This window comes from Rhipicephalus microplus, chromosome 3 (genome assembly GCF_043290135.1).
Source record: "Rhipicephalus microplus isolate Deutch F79 chromosome 3, USDA_Rmic, whole genome shotgun sequence".
Classification (NCBI taxonomy): Eukaryota; Metazoa; Arthropoda; class Arachnida; order Ixodida; family Ixodidae; genus Rhipicephalus; species Rhipicephalus microplus.
In genome coordinates, this window is record NC_134702.1 from 218,874,543 (window position 1) to 218,894,858 (window position 20,316).

General features: G+C 43.4%; 1 protein-coding gene across 1 annotated transcript in view; it reads right to left on the bottom strand.

Moving 5' to 3' along the window:
* Positions 1–5,055: 5,055 nt before the first annotated feature.
* The window catches only part of LOC142803136 (uncharacterized), a 53,415-nt gene continuing 38,154 nt past the window's right edge, over positions 5,056–20,316 (bottom strand). Inside the window, exons 6-7 of the mRNA XM_075888238.1 lie at positions 11,566–11,703; positions 5,056–5,420 (exon numbers count right to left, since the gene is read on the bottom strand). Of these exons, the coding sequence (XP_075744353.1) occupies positions 5,256–5,420; positions 11,566–11,703 (303 nt within the window). The 3' untranslated portion in view covers positions 5,056–5,255. The remainder of the gene's footprint in view (positions 5,421–11,565; positions 11,704–20,316) is intronic.

Consider the following 20,316-nt stretch of genomic DNA (forward strand, 5'->3'; position numbering starts at 1 on the left):
GGAAGTCATGTACATCTTCTACCTCCACCTCGTCATGTTGTGCTTATCTTAAAGTGACATATCAACCTTTCTCATTCGTACTTTGCATATAATCGATTTCCACCGTACTCGGGATCTGCCATTTTTTTTATATGCAGCGCAATTGATTTTTCGGTCACGCATAAGATGATTTGCGCTCACAACCAATCACGCCGACACCACAATGTCTGCGAAAAACTCGATAACCCTAACGCGTGAAAACAACCAAATGCTTAAACTGACCTAGACTAAATTTCCCTGGAGCGAAAAGCGTGTTCAAGACTCGTTAATTTGTAAACAAGTTGAACCAATGGGAGGCCATTCCTGGGTTAGCGTGAACACAGAAAATAGTTTTTTTAAAATAAAAAAAATATTAGCCAACATAACTGCGTCGTACTGAGACACATTAATTAAACTGCAGCACTGAGTCAACAATTGTGACCAGAAGAACCATCATGGTTTCATCCATAATGTTTCTCAAGCGCCCCCGTTGAAACATGAATGTGCTATGCTAGCACATTCATGTTTCACAATTATATTCACTAGGTCCAGTTCAAACTTACTGAAGATGATGTTCTGTGACAAATCTCAAATATGACGAGCAAGAAGGTAAATTTTTCTCCTCTTCTTGCATCTTAGCAATATTCAAGTTTAGCGCTACAGTATCATGCCCTCCGTTCGCTCCAACGCAGTACACTTTAAATTAGGTACATATGAAATGAAAATACCCGACACCAATATATTCGCTAAGAATAAGTAATTCTAAACAGTACTGCATAAAATGAACTGGAGCACTTTTGAAGGCATTCAATAGATGCCACGAACAAAAAACCCAAGCATTTCCCCGAGGGTGGACATGGTTAAGTGCGAATTCACGGGGTGATGCTATGAGGGCGAGTAAAGTTAAAATCCGTTGGCGGCGCTGATATCGGTGTCAGTAACGCGCCTTATATCCAGATGGTAGCGTTGCCTCCGGGACATCCATCGCACGACCCGCTCTCGGCGGGAGACTGAGAGAGAAGGCGGGCGCGTGAGAGAGAGGGGTGTGCGCGCAGCTGCAGCGAGCGAGGAGAGCAGAGGAGCGAGCGAAGGGGGAGGGGGACTGTCAGCGTCGCGTCCGTGGCTTATTCGGTAGAGCGTCGCGCTGCTGCCCGCCAAGTCCTCTTTCTTTTAAAGATAGAGAGAAGACTGCGGACGCCGCCGACAGCGGTGGATGGTTTGAGGTCGCTTATAAAGTGTATTCACACTTAAAAAAGCTCTGCTCGCAGTCCACAATAGCGCGCCTTTTGCCAGGAGAGACCACTCGTTCTTCTAGTCTATACTCGGGGACAACTTTCTGTGGCAATGAAGGGAAAGCTATGGGGACGGATCTACAGCACATGTAGTCTTCCGCGAAGAAGTTTGGCTTGACTCGCTTTTCGGATGCCAATTGTGGCCCCACCGTGGTGGTCTAGTGGCTAAGGTACTCGGCTGCTGACCCGCAGGGCGCGGGTTCGAGTCCCGGCTGCGGCGGCTGCATGTACGATGGAGGCGGAAATGTTGTAGGCCCGTGTGCTCGGATTTGGGTGCACGTTAAAGAACCCCAGGTGGTCTAAATTTCCGGAGCCCTCCACTACGGCGTCTCCCACAATCATATAGTGGTTTCGGGGCGTTAAACCCCACATATCAATCAATCAATGCCAAGTGTGTTCGAATAATACCACTATGGAGAATTCGCTACGCCTTTTTACATAGCTGTTTGTGAGTGAAATTCGGCACAAGCTCTTTCGGCGAGTCGGTCAGAAGTGCTGGGGGGGGGGGGGGTGAGAGAGCTGACCCAAAGATGAAGACGCCATTTTTACTGTGAAGTGTATCTAAAACACGTGGTGCTTGCGGACGTGGGGAAACGCGAAATGACAGTTCATGCAGCCAATAAAATATTCACATCTCCTTGGTTTGTGCAGCGGCTCTGAAAAACAGCATCCAGTAGAAAATAATGTTTTTTATTATCTTCACACGCCAAACACAGACACCTTTGTGGGACTATATATTTTTCAGCGTTAGCACACACACACTTTGGTTCTATAGCTTTTCCTTCATTGCCACAGAAAGTTCTCCCTGAGTATAAAAATTGCGATTACGCCTACGAGACGAAGCATGGTACCGACGTAAGCAGAAGGAAGATGTTAACTTTATCAGAAAATACTAGTATGGCGTATATTAGAATAGTTTTAGACTCATTTTACCACCTAAGTAAAGCCCGAATGAAGAGTTCCAACTTTTATGAGCTAAATAAAAACAATATACTCGAACGCCGACGATATTGGTCGATTGTAACTTAAGGTACACTATAGAATTCAGGCAATATAGGAAGAATAACACACTGACAAAAAATTGTTAGAGCCATCTTGACCATATTGTCAGTAGCGAATTTTCAGTTTAAATAAAGATCGCGCGACTCTTTCACTATGCCTCTAAAATACAAACAAAAAATTGCTCCCGACTGTGTTACACTTCTCGCTTATTAATACTTAATCCAACTATTACTCGAGTACGCCCCCCTTGCATTTGACCCCTGTATACAATGTAAACAAATTCAAAAATTCTAAAACAACCTATCATGTGCTAATATAAAAGTTTTCAGCATTCGACTCACCAACTGAACTAATGAAGTTTAATGATATATTAAACCTTGATAATATTATTAGGCACAATCCGATTAAAAAAGACGTCGCACACAAGGGCTCCGGAAGTTTTGCCAATCAGGTGTTTTTCCATAAGGCCCTATCACTAACATCGCCCGGTACATCGTTTTGCCTCCATTGAAATAGGACTACCACACAGCCGGGATCGAACCCGTCACCTTCAGGTCGGCAGCGGAGGACCCTAGCCACTGTTCGACCGAGGAGGAGGACATTGCAACTCATGAATAGCATTGAAAAGTATTGTTGCATGGATTTCTTTCATAGTTACCTAACAAGCTCTCAATTAATATGGCAGCTTATCTAAGCGTATTTTAGAGCGTAAGCTCTAAAATACTAATGAAGCGCTAATTAGCGCTAATGAAGAGGAGAACAGCAAGGAAAAAGACATTCGACACTTGACGATACTCACAACGATGGGGTTCATTCCTTAAACGCATTCAACAAATGTGTATTCACACATCGTTCGCATGATCACGTCACCTTCGTAGCAACCAAGAACCAGAATAAACACAATGCGAATGAACAGCAACAGCAAAAAGGTACTTTTCAGCAGAGGTAGACAAAAATATATTACACTTCACAGTGTGCACAGGAAATAGATTTCTTTTTTAGGCAGCAGAAGGAAGTCTTGCTGATGCACGAACTATTGCAATAGGCAACCCTTTATCTTCTCATTATCAAAAGGCTGACTTCGCTGTTGCTCTAACTACGACAGTTTTGGGAAAAAAGGAATAGGCGCATACTTGGAAAGAGAGAGCGAGAAAAGCATTCGCAGTCGTCTTATATCATTTATAGGGGTCTATCCGCCAACGAACTTTCACGTACCTTACTTTTTTTTTTCGGTGGCAAAACAACGAAATTTTATAAACCCCGGATTTGCCCTCAAAAAAATTTTTGAGCTTCTTATTACGATCGTTATTCAATCTAAATGAATTACTCGTTTTACACACACTAGACACTTCATGCTACTGATCAGCTATTTCCTTTAGATTGTGAGATATTTGGTAGTTATAGGAAGTTATGCCTACATTGCGCTTTTAAGGAGTACGAACTATGTTGCTCCTAGGTAAGGCAGAACTAGCTCTTCGGGCACCGCAACGCACCATCGTCTACTGATATTAGCATATCAGTATAATAAGCAGATTTCTATAGGCTCTTCGCAAAATGCAGTTGCAGATCAGTTGCAGCTTTGAAAAAGACAACTGCACTTATATCTCTTTTTACGAATTTTTCATCATAATCTTCTATCTTCTCCTTCTCGCCTTTCCTTTCGATCTCTGTAAACACTGATTTTACTCTCAGCACTAGCTTTTCCTTAAACATTTGTCTTGAAAAATGTTTTTCTGTCTTTCCAGTTGAACACACACAAGGGCATCGTTCAATTCACAAGATTGTTTAAATTTTTGTTGACCTGTTGTACCATATTCAACCTGCACGACTCACACAATGCTTTCACCAACGCACGTACATAGCGCTTGCCCAAACTAACTTATTCTAATTTTCTTTCTGCACACCACTGGTGATTGGAACAGCTTACCTTTGTAAACATTGAAATTTACTTTTTACACGTTTTTTTACTATTCGTCTTAAAAAAGTGTTTTCCGTCTTTGTACACTCAGAAATGTATTTTTCAACATGAAAGAGGGTTTGACTTTCTATATACACATTCTACCAATCCTACATGAACTTCGTGTATTAAACATAAATATTGAAACAATAATGACGCCGCAACGTGCAGCGGTCCGTCTGAAGTTACCTGCACGCTACACCATACATTCGTACAGCAGCGTGGCCTGGGAACTTTCGACCAATCCGATCTGTTTTGTACTGATGCTACTACGGTATTTCAATTTATTCTTTACATACCCATATCTCAGATGAGCAATGCAAACTAGGTAGAATATGATAGTTTACCATGCCATCTACGCCTTCCCAATTGAATTTCACCACGAATGCCTTCGGGAGTTCCGTTATCATCACCTTTGTAAAGGCATCGCAACTACTGGCATAGTGTATTTTTATATTTTGGCAGCAAACGCAGGAGCTGTAATATCCACTGTTTGTTTAGTTGTGGTGTGAGGTCTTGCTAGCCAATGTAAAGCAGTGTCAACGTAGTTCTGGCAATTTGGAAAACTTTAACACTAGGTTATGAGTTGATTCTGCCTATTTATCAATGCGAACGAACCTCTACATGGAAGAACAGGCGTGACGCTGCATTCAACAATCTTGTAACAATCTTGTATTTATATTTCCGCGCTGTATGAAGAACACATCCGTATGCAGTAGCCTCAGTAGAGTGGGTATGCAAGAGGTGACATCAAGGTTAGTGATAGATCGCCACTGAAACGTAGGCTATGCAATGCGTAATAACACTTTAATAAAACTACTATGACACTTGAGTTCTTCGCATTCTAAATAAGCAGTTTTGTGCATTAGTATTGACTTTCGAAGTAGACACACTTCAAAAGTGAAGGATCAAAGAAAATTGCTTGAGTTGTTTACACAGTGCAGCCACCCGAACGAAGTCCGCGCCCGAAACGGCAGGAAAACAGCTTAGGGACCGCAACTGTCCGTGCCTTTGTAGTACTGGCAGAACCACTTGACAACGCTGAAGGCGTCGGCACCACATTTGGGCCGGACGTCCCCGAGATGAACGTTGAACAGCAGCCACGCACTCCGGTGGTGGAGACTGCCGTACTTACGACGTGCCGTGACGAACTGCGTGCGAACATGTGTCGACCAGTTAAAACTCATCGTTCCCGGCAAATGAACGTCTAACATTTTGTCACAACTCGTGTCCTTAGTTTATATAGTAAGGCCAGAAAAAGCGTGCAGAGAAACGTAGATGACAATACAGACGCCATGTGTCGACTAGTTTTTTTCCCCACAGTATTTTCCGGCCAACGGCTTTTTAAAATTGCGGCTTCATTGCAGCAAAGATTCAAGGACATTTTGCAAACAAAAGAATGTTTCGCGAAAGACTGTGGCCATTCAACTGACTATGCCACGTGTTTTTTTTTAATTTTTCTATGCTCTTATTCATCATGCGATTGCTGCGTAAATGCAAGAGGGAGAGGTCATGGCTAACACCGTTCCAGGGCGTGGATGGACGAATGGATCAACGGACGCCGCAAGTATCAGTCATTAGAGGCTTTCCGTTACTAGTAGGCGCGTCTCATTCTCAGCTGATATGCTCCGAAAAGCATACACAGTGGGCGTACGGTATGCGGGTAATATGACTGAGACATAAAATTTACTGTGTCATTTGTATGCTAAAGAACTTGATAGTGAAAGCGTTTACGTTTGCACTATTTCACCTCCGCTTTCATTTCTACGTCATTTTCACATATTCTCAATTAGCCTTAAAAATCACAACATTTTAAGTATTTTTTAATTGTTTACGAATATTTTAAATATTCCTAATGACTTATTTCGCAACCTTTAGTGACAATTGAGTGTCTTGCATAATGCATGTATCGACGTGGCATGCTGGTTGCTTTTTTGGTTTGTCAAAGCTTGCTCGAAAGTTCATGCTGCCACTGAAGCAAAGGTTCTATTTCGCCTTTCATGAGTGAACTAAGGTCTTTGCCATCTAACTGAGGTTCAGGGTTTTTTAACGCGAATTCACTTGAACACCTGAACAGAGGACGTTGTGGTGGCTCCCAAACTCCCTGTTGAAAGTGCTCACGTGCCAGCCGCTACAGAACCTTTCTCCTCTTCACAAAAAAAGTGCGATGAATTCGTCAAACGAAGCGCGATCAGTGTTTACTCGAGAAGAATGATGGTACTGAAAACACAATGACCAGCGTGGACAAAACAATGGCTAGAAGAGTGGAGGCAACGAAAACGCACCCTGGTAATCGCTGAGGCTGATCAAATATTTTAACAGCATTAACACGCCGTCCAGCGCTCCATGTCGAATTCTCCTAAATTAGATATTATAGAAATACAATGTAATGACGTATTTTACCGCGAATTGTGCGTTCAAATTAATTATTGTTAACTTAGGGACGCATATATTCCGCTGCTCTAGTGCGTGCTAATGGCGATACCGTTAACTAATAAATAAGTAAACTAAAATCTTCACATTGACTGATGCTGAGCTTTGCTCCTAGAACAATTTGTGTGTGTGAAATTTTATGCCATATTAGGTTTGCTTCGTTTTGTTTTGTAATATTTGCTGTAGAAGAGTGCTTTGACTGATTTATACACGAATAATGTCATGTTTTAGTATTGGACCAATAAAAAATTCACTGCAGGTTATTCTCTTGTCTGGATAATTTCTCACTTATTACTTTTACTCGGTATGGTTTTAGACTCATATTGTCGATAAGACTGGCTTTATTGGACAAAAACAATTATTCTTGCATAACATTGAAAACAAGTTGCCAAATCTTGCCGTCTTTATTAGCATTTAGTAAGCATTTGATTGTATAAATCATATCGCCATGTAAAGAAGTTCATTTATTTAATCTGGGTATTGCGGCTGATTTATGAAGTAGCTATTTTTCTAGAAGGTATCAGTCAGTTTCATTGGCCTATAATTGTAAAGAGCCCGTGAATTAAAATGGGGTCTTCACCAAAGCAGTATCCCGTGGTGATCTTAATCTATAGAAATATTCATGTAAACATTAAAACCACACCTAATTAGATTATTTATAAAGATGCCACCAGTAACTTTTCGAAAACAAAAGCTATATAATTCCGCCCAAAATCCACACCATGTAACTTAACAGACGTCCTACACTTCAATATCTCTGTCACACAAGTATCTTCTACAACTAAATCACTAGGACTGAATTTCAATGAGTTTATGCTTTTGGACAATCCCACTGACTACCTTCACATTAAACATTTGAAAGCTCTAGGCATGCTAAACTAGTGTATGCATTTTCTCCCAGTTCACCACAGGCGTTTGGTAGACACTGCTTTATTTGAATCCCGCTTGCGATACTGCCATTCTGAGTGGGAAAATTGTTTCAAGAAAGCTCTGTAGAAACTTAACATAATGCCCCGCCACGGTGGTCTAGTGGCTAAGGCACACGGCTACTAACCCGCTGGTCACGGGATCGAATCCCGACTGCAGCGGCTGCATTTTCGGTGGAGGTGAAAACGTTGTAGGCCTGTGTGCTCAGATTTGGGTGCACGTTAAAGAACCCCAGGTAGTCGAACCTTCTGGAGCACTTCAAAACGGCATCTCTTATAATCATATGGTGGTTTGGGACTATAAACCCCGCAAAAAAATCAATTATCAACTTAACATAATGCAGCAAAATGCTGCGCGAGCGATTGACAAGCAGCCATATGTTGCTCAGACATTTCAGTTATTTACAAAACCAGAAATTTCAAAGGTAGGCTCGTTATATGAACTTATCTCCATAAGATCAGATATACGTCTGAACAAAAATATCCTGCCAACTCTTTCAAACTTTCAGCGAAGCAATTGCTTACGCGCCTTGAGGCACACAGAACTCTGGAATGTACCACGACCGAAAAAATTATGGCTTTCAGATGATGCAGTCCAGCGCCCCTTAAATTTTAAGTAAATTCAATCTGGCGATAGAAAACATGCAAGAACTTCGAAACAATGGTTTGCACGTGCTTCTTGTATATTTGTATGCTGTCGCCTGGTGTCTCACTTCTTGGTTGTAATTACGCGTATAGCCGCTATCTTACTTGTATTTTTCAAACACTCTTGCTGTTCTTGCCTTGGGTGCGCATGTTCTATTTATTTCTTCGAAAGAGTCTGCTATATACGTATATTTTACCAACTTTGTTTGGAAAGGCAAAAATCTTTGTGTAGATGCTTTAATTTGCTTCTGCTGAAGTGCCCGAAGCTGGGTAATGAGATGATGGGTATGTCAAGCTGAATGTACAGGGAGGTTCAAAAGTTTTCCGGCTATCATTTAATGTATTCCTATAGGAGCGTCGCCCAAGAGCTTTTGACCCGCCAACCACATTTCCTGTACGTACCTTTTTTCCCACCTTCCAAACCACATCTCAAGTGCAAGCGTTTTTGCACTATGTGTGGCAAAAATAAACCAAGCTTCAAACTTATAACTTCTGGTTGGCAGACATGACTTCAGTCGCCCCTTTCCCTGTTTGTTTTTTTTTTGTTGGCATTCGCCACCTTGAAACTATTTAAGTAGTTAAGGGTTCATTCCGGTGAATAAGCATATTGCTAGTTACAACCAACAAGAAAGCTCTACCAGGTTTCAGAAATGTTATTTCAAAATTTCACTCGAAGTTGTCCACGCCAAGTTTTTAGAGTCCTTTGCGGGCTTGCAGAACGCAGTGGCATAACCTAGCGGTTCTATTGAATTACTTGGAGGGCAGAAACACATATGACACACCACTGTACAAGCAAGTAAATACTACTACTATTATTATCATCTCATTTTTAACGTGCCAAAATCACGATATGATTATTAAAGACGTCATAGTTAAGGACTACAGAAATATTTACCACCTTGTGTGTTTTAATATGCACTGACATCACATAGTCTGCGGCCCTTTCTAGACTTTTGGCTCCAATGAAATGCTACCACCACGGAGTGGATCGGAAACAAGGAACTGAATAGTTATTGAAAGTTTTCATGCATATTTATGACAGAAGTTAACAATTTCTTGGCTGATTAGCAGATATTTTATTCCTGTGGCTTAATTTTTGTGTATTTTTAATTAGCACTATGAATGGTGTACTCGATAGCCATGGCTTATAAAATTTTGTGCACTAGCTTTGAGTCACTGCCATGACCACAACATGCTGAATGCACCGGTTCTTGTACGACCTTCGAGACTTCCACAAGCCATCGCCCTGGACTATAGAGGACGACCATGCATCTATATACCATTCATTACACAAACCAAGAGAGAAAGAATCCCACGCAGAAATAAATCTTCCGGTAAACAGTGCCGAATGCATTAACTTGCAAATACTGTATATATAAAGTGATACCTAAATAAGCGTCAATATAGTAGCCATGTTTGCTGTATGCCTTTTTGTTCTCGTTGTTGAGGGCACGCATTTTTTTGAAGTTTTACGACTCATTGAACAGAAAAAAAATTGAACCGACACAATATTCAACAATATGTTTATCTTGTTGCAACCACTGGCACCAGTAATTCGAAGGAGCAAGATCAGAATACTCTGTCATGTATTCCTACTGGTGAGAAAGGAAGTGTGCTCGGTCAAGTGCACACGGGCTTAATGGGTTACTATTTTGTAAAAGGAACGTAAAAACTGGCGTGTGTCTCTCAGTAATTTTTGCGGTTTTTATTGAGAGAGTATGATCAGTGTGTGAACCAGTTTTATTACCGGGAGTAATTGCATTCAGTATTTTTTTCTGGATGGTAAACAATTATTTTCTTGCATTGAATTTTCAATATGTCCTCCAATGCATTCTGTGCAAGTTATCTTGGGGAATCTTGGCGCTTTCGGGAGTACATGGGCTCATAAGTGTTAACTGCCTTTTGCAGTAGCATTGGATTTTTCAAAACAAATATTGTAGAAAAGCCACTTGCAGATTTAAAAATCTATTAGTTCTATTGTATGCTAGTGGCTAAATTTCGCCATGAGACCTGAATTGGCAAATTCAGAATATTTCAAACTAGTTTATATCCTATTCCTCGACCCCTTAACGGAATAGACCCCGATCGTTCGCACTCGTGCCCCGTGGCCACGACTCATCTTCTTTTAATCACAAGCTCTGGCTGTGCCCTTAACGCCTCTCCGCTCATCACGAAGGAGCAATGGAATGCACCTTCAAAGAGCGGCAGCCTTCATACACAACTTCAGGCCGTCCAGAGGGCCCACGACATCACGACGGAACTTCGACTTCCAGTACCATCGTGGGTGGAGCCAGCGACTTGATATGGCGGGAGGCTTATAGCTCCCCCAAAGCGTGTGTTCCTCAGGACATAAATAAATTTCTTGTCATGTCATGTCATCTCCCGCTAAAGGGAACCATGTGTGGAAGGGAATCAGTGGAGGTGTGGTGAACGGCACCCACAAAAGCTCGTCTAGACCGCCTTGAGCAGGTGCACTAACATTCAGAACATCTACGTGACTTATGCTGCCGGTGTTTTCTGCCCTGAACGCTGCGGCTGACCAACGCCTCCATGACTGTTACCATGACTTTTGCACTACTAAACAACTGGTTTCTGAACGCATACGCCAGAGACATGGAACGCGATCCCTTGCCAACCAAAGCACACGTGCTTTGTCTCATAAAAACGTGGCAGGCCGCAACACCGATGATCAGCGGTTACGAAGTGATCCGATACTGAGTACTAAGAAAGCGTGTGGTGACCTTTGCTACCCACTTAGGTGAAAGACGATGAAGCGTAGATGAAAAAAAAGAGGGAGGAAGGGGCATGCGCACGCACTGCGCGGGTGTGGACGCCGCAATACTGATGAAGCGCGTTGCTGCCGTCCTTGCCGACTCGGCAGAGAGAGAGGGGAGCATATTGGAGGATAATGAGGAAGGGTGATGCCCATTCGCAGTGGAGGTGTGGATACTGCGGGAAGGAGGGACAGACAAACACCCACTATAAGATGCTTCGAATTTAAGGAAGCGATGCTAGTCTTGCCGAACGTCCCAAAATAAATGCACAGGACACCAAGACAGCTACAGAAGAGTAGCGCAAAAAAAAGAACGAAATGAATTGATGTAATATGCACATCAAAATAAAAACGTTTTTTTGCACTATTATACGCAATCTTATTGAAGAAACACTTTCCAGGTTTCTCAGCAGTCTGTGTTTTTCTTATTGACCGGTGGGTGCGAAGAGTGCTTCTTGGGCATGAAGTCATCGCTAATCATAAGTGTGACCGGCAAGTTAATACCACAATAATACTGACCTTTTCCAGCGCGCTTGTGTGGTACTCCGCAAAAGCGACGTAGTTGTACACATCGTCTTCGAGAAATGTGGCATATATATCGTATGGTTCCCCCAGAAACTGCGTGCTTGCGTCCACAAATTGTCTCTTGCCACAGATCTGCGAAGAGCACCAGTACACAATTCAGTGAGAGCAAGATAGCTTGCACTACTGTTATAAGACGGCTAGGCTGGCTTGTTTTTGAACTTTTATGTTTAAAGTAAAAACATTAGCACGCATAAAACGAGAGCAAAAAAAAAAACACAGCATTTTACGGGTAAGCACTGTCCTGTCAAACTCTTTCGACTTCTGTCCTCGTTTATGTGCGCTGAAAGAAGTTTTTGCTCTAAACGTACACTTAAGTTATTGCATAACCGGGAACGCATTACTTAGGTGACTGCACCCATAGTTGTTTACATTATTGCTAGAAGTAGGCACGAACGGAAACCCGCCGATATCCCTAATGTTCAACAGAAGCACAGTGCTGCTATTATTTGCTCCAAAAGTATTGTTTTCTTCTGAGCATCTGTGTTGCAACAAAATGAAACAGCCGTTGCTTCCCGCTGACGTTGACCGCATTATGGAGGCGAAATGTTCTTACTGAGATTTAGGTAATCGCGGAAGCATGATCGCGTGCGTCACAAGGGGATTGAAGATTTGGTTCTAAAACATCAGAATTGATGTGTTTTTTTCAACACATCATACGAGAGCGTAGCACCATGACACGTTTTGACAGATGTCAAGCGGCTTCTGTGGAAGGTATGAAAAGTATTCTTTAAAGCTTCTTTTGTAAACGTGATTCTATTGTCTATGTTTTATGCGCCCTGTTTTACATCTCTACTTAGTGGTATGAGCTTCTTTAAATACCTTATCTAACATATAACTTGCTATAAAAGATTATAACTAGCTAAGCTCAAAGGAAAGTATTGGCGTTTGCCTGATGAGAAATCGGACACCTTGACAATCACTTCGGTTTTCGTTACAAACAAAATTTCCTAAAAACGCGTCCACGAAATGTGCTGAACGAGTATTTATGACACGTGAATCAGCTTGCTCAATGGCGAATTTCATTTTTGAGCGAAAATAGCTCCGAAGAGTTCGCTGGGCTAAGCCGGTGATATATAATACCGACTGGTTTTATCTGTGAGGAATTCCATGTTGCTGACCTATCACGTTTGTGAGGCAATTCAGCGCCAGCCGTTTTAGCATACAAGGTAATGGTAGAGGTTCGTGCTTCTGGGACTTTTGCTTACAGGCTCGTTTACGTAATTGCTATAGCTGTTTAGAGTACATGAGAGGGAATGCAATAACCTTGTATGAAATTGGGCATACTTTGCTAGGAAAGAAACATCACAACGTAGCCACTATGACCGCATGTGAAGCCAGGTGAAGACTCTAAAAACAGTGTGCTGATTTCAGGAAAATGCCTACTTAGTTCCTTAAATTTTATACGTCCACTTTGATGTAACGCAGTTTCAGACATCTTCTATCTTGCTTTACAGAGCATAATATTGTGTATTATGGTCGCTTCTACCTGAGCGCCTCTGAAAAATCAGTTCCAACATCGGCATCAATATGAAGCATACTTGTGCTGGGGTTTCACTTTTGGGTAAAGTTTGAGAGCGTTATATGTGATTTCAGGCACCGCTGAGTGTTTGAAACTCCATGACGTAAAATAATAATGTCTAGTGAATTGAAGTCCCGAAAAAAAAAAACGCTAGCAACAGTGAATTCAGACGCGCCTGCCAACATACGCTGCTACAAAGATGTGACGCGAGCGTTTGGCGAATACGAAACCACGGATTGCCGCCGGTGTAAAAGAGAGAGAAGAGCCAAACACGAAATAAGTGTGACGTGCAGGCGGCTTTTTCGTAATTTATTTTTAGGGCATACACCAAAAGTGTATCAACTGCCTTTAAGCAATTTGACGAGGCCGTTAGGAGACATTTCTCTCGTCTGGTCTATTACCAACCCGCCCTCTGCTCCTGCTCTGCCCTTCTCAGTAATGCCGAAAATAAAGTTACCCAGGAGCACGTAAATTCTATGCAGTGCTACAAAACAAACTAAGAAAACGTGTTGAGGAAACGTGATTGGAATAGAATAATCACACGGCTGTGCTCAACTGTTGGTACTTTTGTACTGTCGTTAGCTCCGATTTTTTTTTCTTGCCATAGATACAAGTCAGAAACGCTTTAGTTTGCCTTTGGTTGCATTTACGTAAATTTTTAGAGCGCCTATATTCACGACGGCGAAGGCCTGAATGTTAACTTGCCAGCCTATTTTTACCTCTAAAGCTCGTATTTAATGCCTCATAATGTGGCCTTTAGTGATACGGTAAAATATACATAGGAAATATGAAGTATAATCAAAGCGCGAATGTTAGCTCGAAGACAGTGGATGAGGTCCGCCCAGTACTGAGAGAGTAAATTATTAAATACAACTACATGGGTATAAAAAGACAGAAATTCACTACCATAGACCACAGTAGGGAACAACAGGTACCACGGAAGAGCTTTGTTTCATTGTATCCTATGCAAGAAAAAACACTACCATAAATTCAACGTGCCCACTTCAGAAGTTTATGGAGCGAATATCCTTTTCTCATTCCTTTTTAATAGACCAATTCCACCAGCTAGTTTGAGTATGCTATCACTGCCGCACTGTATGCAGGTAGTTGTATAGTACTCGATGCGTTCAGCCGCCTGCAAAAGGTGCATCGACAAGCACCTGTTGCCGTATTTGGAAGAATTGCAATGCTTGAACTCGTGTGCTGCTTGCTAGGGTGCTACAACAGCAACGTGCAGCAAAATGATTCGGATTTCACGGTTGCTAAAACGATCTCAAGCGCCGGCAGAAATCTGCGAAAGCCAATGAAATCGGACAGAGCGGCGACTACCGCGAACTTGCTTGTTCGGCGTGTCTGAGAATTCCGCGTGTATAAAGCACCGTGTTTTAGCAGTGCATTATTGCGTCATATGAAGATTGCCTGCGCGAACGATGAACTCATCAGTGACTGCAAAACTTCACATATTGTGTGCTCAATTCTCTTGGCTGGTCGATTGAGGCCAGTGGTGACAGATTGGAAGGTAACGTGTTTTACGGCCAAAAGAAATATTGCTTCAATTTCACAGGGATAACTAAAGAGGCCTCGCACCAAACGTGATGACGACTGTCACAGCAATAACGTTTACGATACTTGTGATAAAAGTGCAGCTTCTAACTGCATGCTGTGTACAGCTTGCGCCTCACTGCCGTGCTTTAGTGGCTAAGGTATTCGGCTGCTGACCCCCAGGTCGCGGGATCGAATCCCGGCTGTGGCGGCTGCATTTCCGCTGGAGGCGGAAATGTTGTACGCCCGTGTGCTCATATTTGGGCGCACGTTAAGGACCCCAGGTTGCCTACATACTCTGAGCCTTCAACTGCGGTGTCTCTCATAGTCATGCGGTGGTTTGGGGACGTTAAACCCCACATACCATTCGATCAATGTGTACAGCTTGCGCCGTGGACTTCTCGGCGAGCGGAAACTCAGCCGCACCGTCAAAACAGCCTACTTTACTACTAAAATTTCGCTATTTCTTTCAGTATGTGACATTATTGCGAACGCAATGTGAAACTGATACAGCGGTAGGAAACCTTAGCTTCTCATATGAGCATAGTAACTTACCGTATACAATGCGTGTTTTGAGGCGCTAAGCTTAGTGATGATACCGGCGCCGAGACACCGGCAGAGGCCGCTACCACAGGCCGGAGCAAACTAATGCTGATCCGTCGCATTCGTAGGTCGCCAATACCTCGAACCAACTCATCTATTTTCCGTGCACGAGGACATCTTTTACGGTTGATGAGATTTTCGTTATGCAGAGTTTTTGCAATTGGAATGAGCGTCTGGTCAGCAGACGTGCCTCCTGCATGCATGCTTAACGGCGACCATTCGATTTTTATTCATGTTTAAGGAATCACTGGGGTACAAGGTCAGCGTTAACAACACAGTGTACATGGAAAGTGCTGCATCAAATATAAATCACAAGTATTTCCATTTTTTTACTCTTTCGTTCCCGCAGCTCGTTTCCACCGTTCTCGTAGTCGGGAATACGTACTTCGGGCAAGTTATTATCCGGATATTGTAGGTTGCATGCTCACGTTCACTGAACATTTTTGCTCTCACGGCTAATATGCTTCCTCTTGTTTTGTGGCTAATATTTGTTGAGCGAAGCAACGCAGGCTCATTAACACGACTATAGACAATTATGAGGTTGTAGTTTAACTTCAAGTAAAATAACATGCATAAAAGGATCAATAAAGAACATTACGGACTCATTTCACATGGCGTTTATTTGTCGTTTGTGCTGAGGAATGCGGGAAAACGGTCATATCCTTGAAGTGTCAGTGACAATTACAACGTTAACTTCAGTGTTGCATGCATTAAAAGTAACTTGTGATGGACGCCTTTCGAGCAGCGCAGAAAAATTCTTCCGAATAAAGTTTTCTCATTTGATCATTTGCAATGAAGTCCGCATTATTAGGAGTTAATACATCACGAGCCAACACTACGTGTAACATATCAAAATGTCACTAAAAATGCGTGAGGTCAGCTACATCTCGTACTGGTGTCCTTGCGAGTGGCTTCTTTGCTTTTTTCTGTTCGCGAGTGGAGTATAGGTTGGATGCGTGTGCTATAAATTGTCCAGGTGATCAGGGTTGCCACTGATTGCCGAATTAGCGAATTCGAGAGGCCCGGGGCAACCTAAAATCATAAATGGCGACAGGGTGAATTTTCGGCGATATTCCGCTTAGGTCTCGACCAAGATATGCATTCTAAATGTTTTCAAAAGAAGTCACTACAAAAATTTTACAATTTTTTGTAGCTTTGAACCCCCCTGTAGAAAACGTAATTCAGTACGTCCATCCCGTGTCTTTCGCGTATCTCACAATTCACCTAGATTTTGGAGGCACTGGAACACGGGTGCGTCCGCCAGCAACCTCCCAGTAAAATTTAAGTCAGTGGACTGCTTCACGTGTCGCGAGACTGTGGTCTTATACTAAGTTCTTATGAACTTTAAAAGCTTTAAGCTTCTTCAAAGCTTCGCTTCTGAAGTGACTAGGTGAGAGTTAGACTGCATGTTCCGTCCACAGCTCCAACTGTCGTGAATAACTTGTCCATGTCTTCAGTGCTGTTGTACCTCCTAATTTGGTCAAACAGGCTCATAAAAAGTTTGCTACACTCGCCGCCATGGCTGTATACTGGAGGCGCCGACTGAAACTCCCATGTTTAACTCAAACATATATACCCATTAAAGTACCTGGGAGGATAGCCGCCGTAGTATCTCAGTGGTAGAACATCCAACGCGTTATTCTAAGGTCGTCGGTTCTGTTCCTGCCCACGGCAAGTTATCTTCTCACCCACCTCTCTTTATTCGCATCTACGTTGCAATTAGGTTTAGCACCTTTTCATATACTTTCCTCCGAATTAGTCTCGGTTAGATCTCATTAAAAACATGAAAAATACGAGCTCTTAAGTATACACCTTTTTTCAAATGTGTATACCAACACACACACCTATATATATATATATATATATATATATATATATATATATATATATATATATATATATATATATATATATATATATATATATATATATATATATATATATATATATATGACATATGTTGGGATGGATAGTTTGTAGAAGCAGAGGAGGGAGAAGTGAGAATGGAATAAACATGGCGGATGAGCCAGGCCATGTCTCCCAGTCATCATAACGTCACACCTGGCGGCCACTTCATCAACCGGCCACCATATTTGAACGTCTCAGCAAGACGCAGTGACCGATCGTGGGCCACGAGAGTACATCCCAACACTACACCAAGACCAGCATCATGACAGCACCATCAGACGACCTTGACATCCCCAAGTTCACCGGATCAGCGGACGACGGACCCGCACAGGACTGGTTCAACCTGTTCGAGCTCCACGTCGCCGCTGCATCCTGGTCGGAACGGGAGATGATCATAAACTTCACTGACTACATCTCAGGTGAGGCTTTCAAGTTTTACCTCACCCACATCTTCGAGAACGATGAGTCATGGAAAAAGATCAAAGAAGAAATGATCAGCCGTTTCAAAGAATACGATGAAGACCTGTCCATACCTCATCAGCTGAAGGCTTTTCAACTCAACCTTCACAGTTACGCAAAGTCTTCCCGCAGTAAGCGTATTTTCCAAACAAGACTTGAGAGTAAATATTCCACCGTTGCACCATCATATCACTCGTCCGAATACAATTCATGCATTACAACACCAACTAGGGACTTGCACGTCGCAGCAGAGACGGTAATGCCACCGTATGCCGATAGGAATGTAGACCATTTTGCCGAAAGACTGAACTTACGGTTAGATTTTTCACGGGCGATCAAATCGCCATTTCCAATGTGTTTACGGCACCATAACACTCCTAGTGTTACTGAACAACCCGAATCACTTGATGCTTCGTGTCGCACACATGGCCCACACGGCTTCGGACGCGTGACGGCATTTACGCATGACGAGTTAGTATATCCACACTAAACCAAACCAGACAACGAATGTTCACAGAAACATCATTTATTCAAAGTACTCAGCTCAGCAGTTCCACAAAGACAGAAGCATTCACAATCAGCATCTTGTGAAGAAAAGTGTTGTGCAGAAGCGTTCAGTGTTCATCAATCACAAGATCGAAGCGACGTGAATCCAGTATACAACCTCCCTGCCTCTAATGAAAACAAAACCACAGGTGCGACTTCTGATGACATAAGTACTCTCCAGGCCACAAAAGCACCCCTTGGTGCTTTATATATATATATATATATATATATATATATATATATATATATATATATAATGAACCTGCAGATAGCACATTCGAAAAAGAAATTGTACTTACTAACGTTTCGGCCGTGGCACGGCCTTCGTCAAAGTAAGTATATATATATATATATATATATATATATATATATATATATATATATATATATAGCCCCGCTGTGGTGGTCTAGTGGCTAAGGTACTCGGCTGCTGACCCGCAGGTCGCGGGAGCGAATTTTGGCTGCGGCGGCTGCATTTCCGATGGAGGCGGACATGTTGTAGGCCCGTGTGCTCAGATATGGGGGCACGTTAAAGAACTTCAGGTGGTAGAAATTTCTGGAGCCCTCCACTACGGCGTCTCTCATAACCATATTGTGGTTTTGGGACGTTAAACCCCACAAATCAATCAATCAATTATATGTATATATATCGATGTGCCAAACGTTCCACGGTTGCGTTTCGGAACAAAGTCAACACATGAGAAGCCTCGCGAATACAATGCCTCAATGAGTCAGCCCTGTGGAGCTCGCAAACATAATTATAGAAAAAAAACAATGTGGTGCGAAGGCAGTAAAATACTCGCTGCTGGCGTCGTGTTTAAGACCCGTGTTGTAAGACTCTGGGGACGTGCCCGTACCGCTATGGAAATGCAGCGTTCAGCTATTCCTATGGCGTGCAGTGCTGAAAATTTTCGCACTCACGATCGTGAACGTCCAGTGTAAGCAATGCCTTCGCCTGCTCAAAATGGTCAGTCCTGGTGAAGGAACGTACAAAGTTTTCTTAGCCTTTTCACGATTAATTCCAATGCGAAGCAGGAAATTGAAATAATTTTGTTGCAGCTTGTGGGGATCTGAGGCGCGCCCGCGACCATTTCGCGGGCATTCCGCCACCCGGCCACACCCTTTTGCTTTCCCGCTCTGTTAACACCACGTGGCGATAGATGGCGCCACGTGTGGGCACGGCACGCGGTACGTGCGCGCCGAGGGAGCGCTGTCTTCTCCGTGGGTCGGCGCCTGGTAAGCACGTGTTTTCCTTCGTCCGCGTCCCCTTTGGGAATCGCGGACTGTAGCTTGCCCGGGGTGGCCTCGGGCACCCCGGCAGGCGTGTTTACTTGAGTGCTGGCTTCGGTAGCGTACGCTAAGCCCAGAGCGGTGCCTAGTGCTTGAAGTGGTCGTACCGCAACGAGCCGCACTTGCGTTAGGCCTACGCGTACAAGGTTTGCCCTAACACTCGCAACCCGACCTATTGGCCATCGTGAGAGTGCGCAGCATAGCCGCGAGGGATCTTTTTCCCGACCGGCGTGTCAAAGCTCGCCATTGCCAGCTGCGACGTGCTCGCGGTTCTTCCCCTTATTGTGAACGTCCGCGTGCGGGTGCCTTTGCTACCCGCGTCCCGGAAGCGGACGTTGTACTGTTGTTCGGGCTGCCGCCAGAGGCAATAAAGTGTTGTGTACTTTTGCATTAGAACACTGTCTATTTGCCGCGCCGCGCTAAACGCCTTATTAGTTGAGCGCGCGCGGAGCGGTGCGCTACACGCGAGTAAACGGAGTAGCGGCCCTGTGGCTCACTAAGCGTGAACCCGCGGTGGTCGTCTGCTGCAGTTAGTAGTGGGGTCACCACACTGGCGTCCAACGCGGTATCAAAGGCTCATTAAGCCTTTGATTAGTCTTAGCCGAGTCGGCCCGCCTTTGCGAATCAGACTCGCCGCGTTTACCCGCGTTATGTCTGCTCCACGTGAGTTCTGTCCGCTGACGCTTTTAGCAGATACCGCATTGCTCGAGAACAGGGCCAGTGTCCCCTTTGAGCATCACAATCGCGCACCCTCACTTGTCACAAGCTCCAGTCGGGATGACACGAGGCGCTACGTATCAGCTCCCACTGGAGAGTGT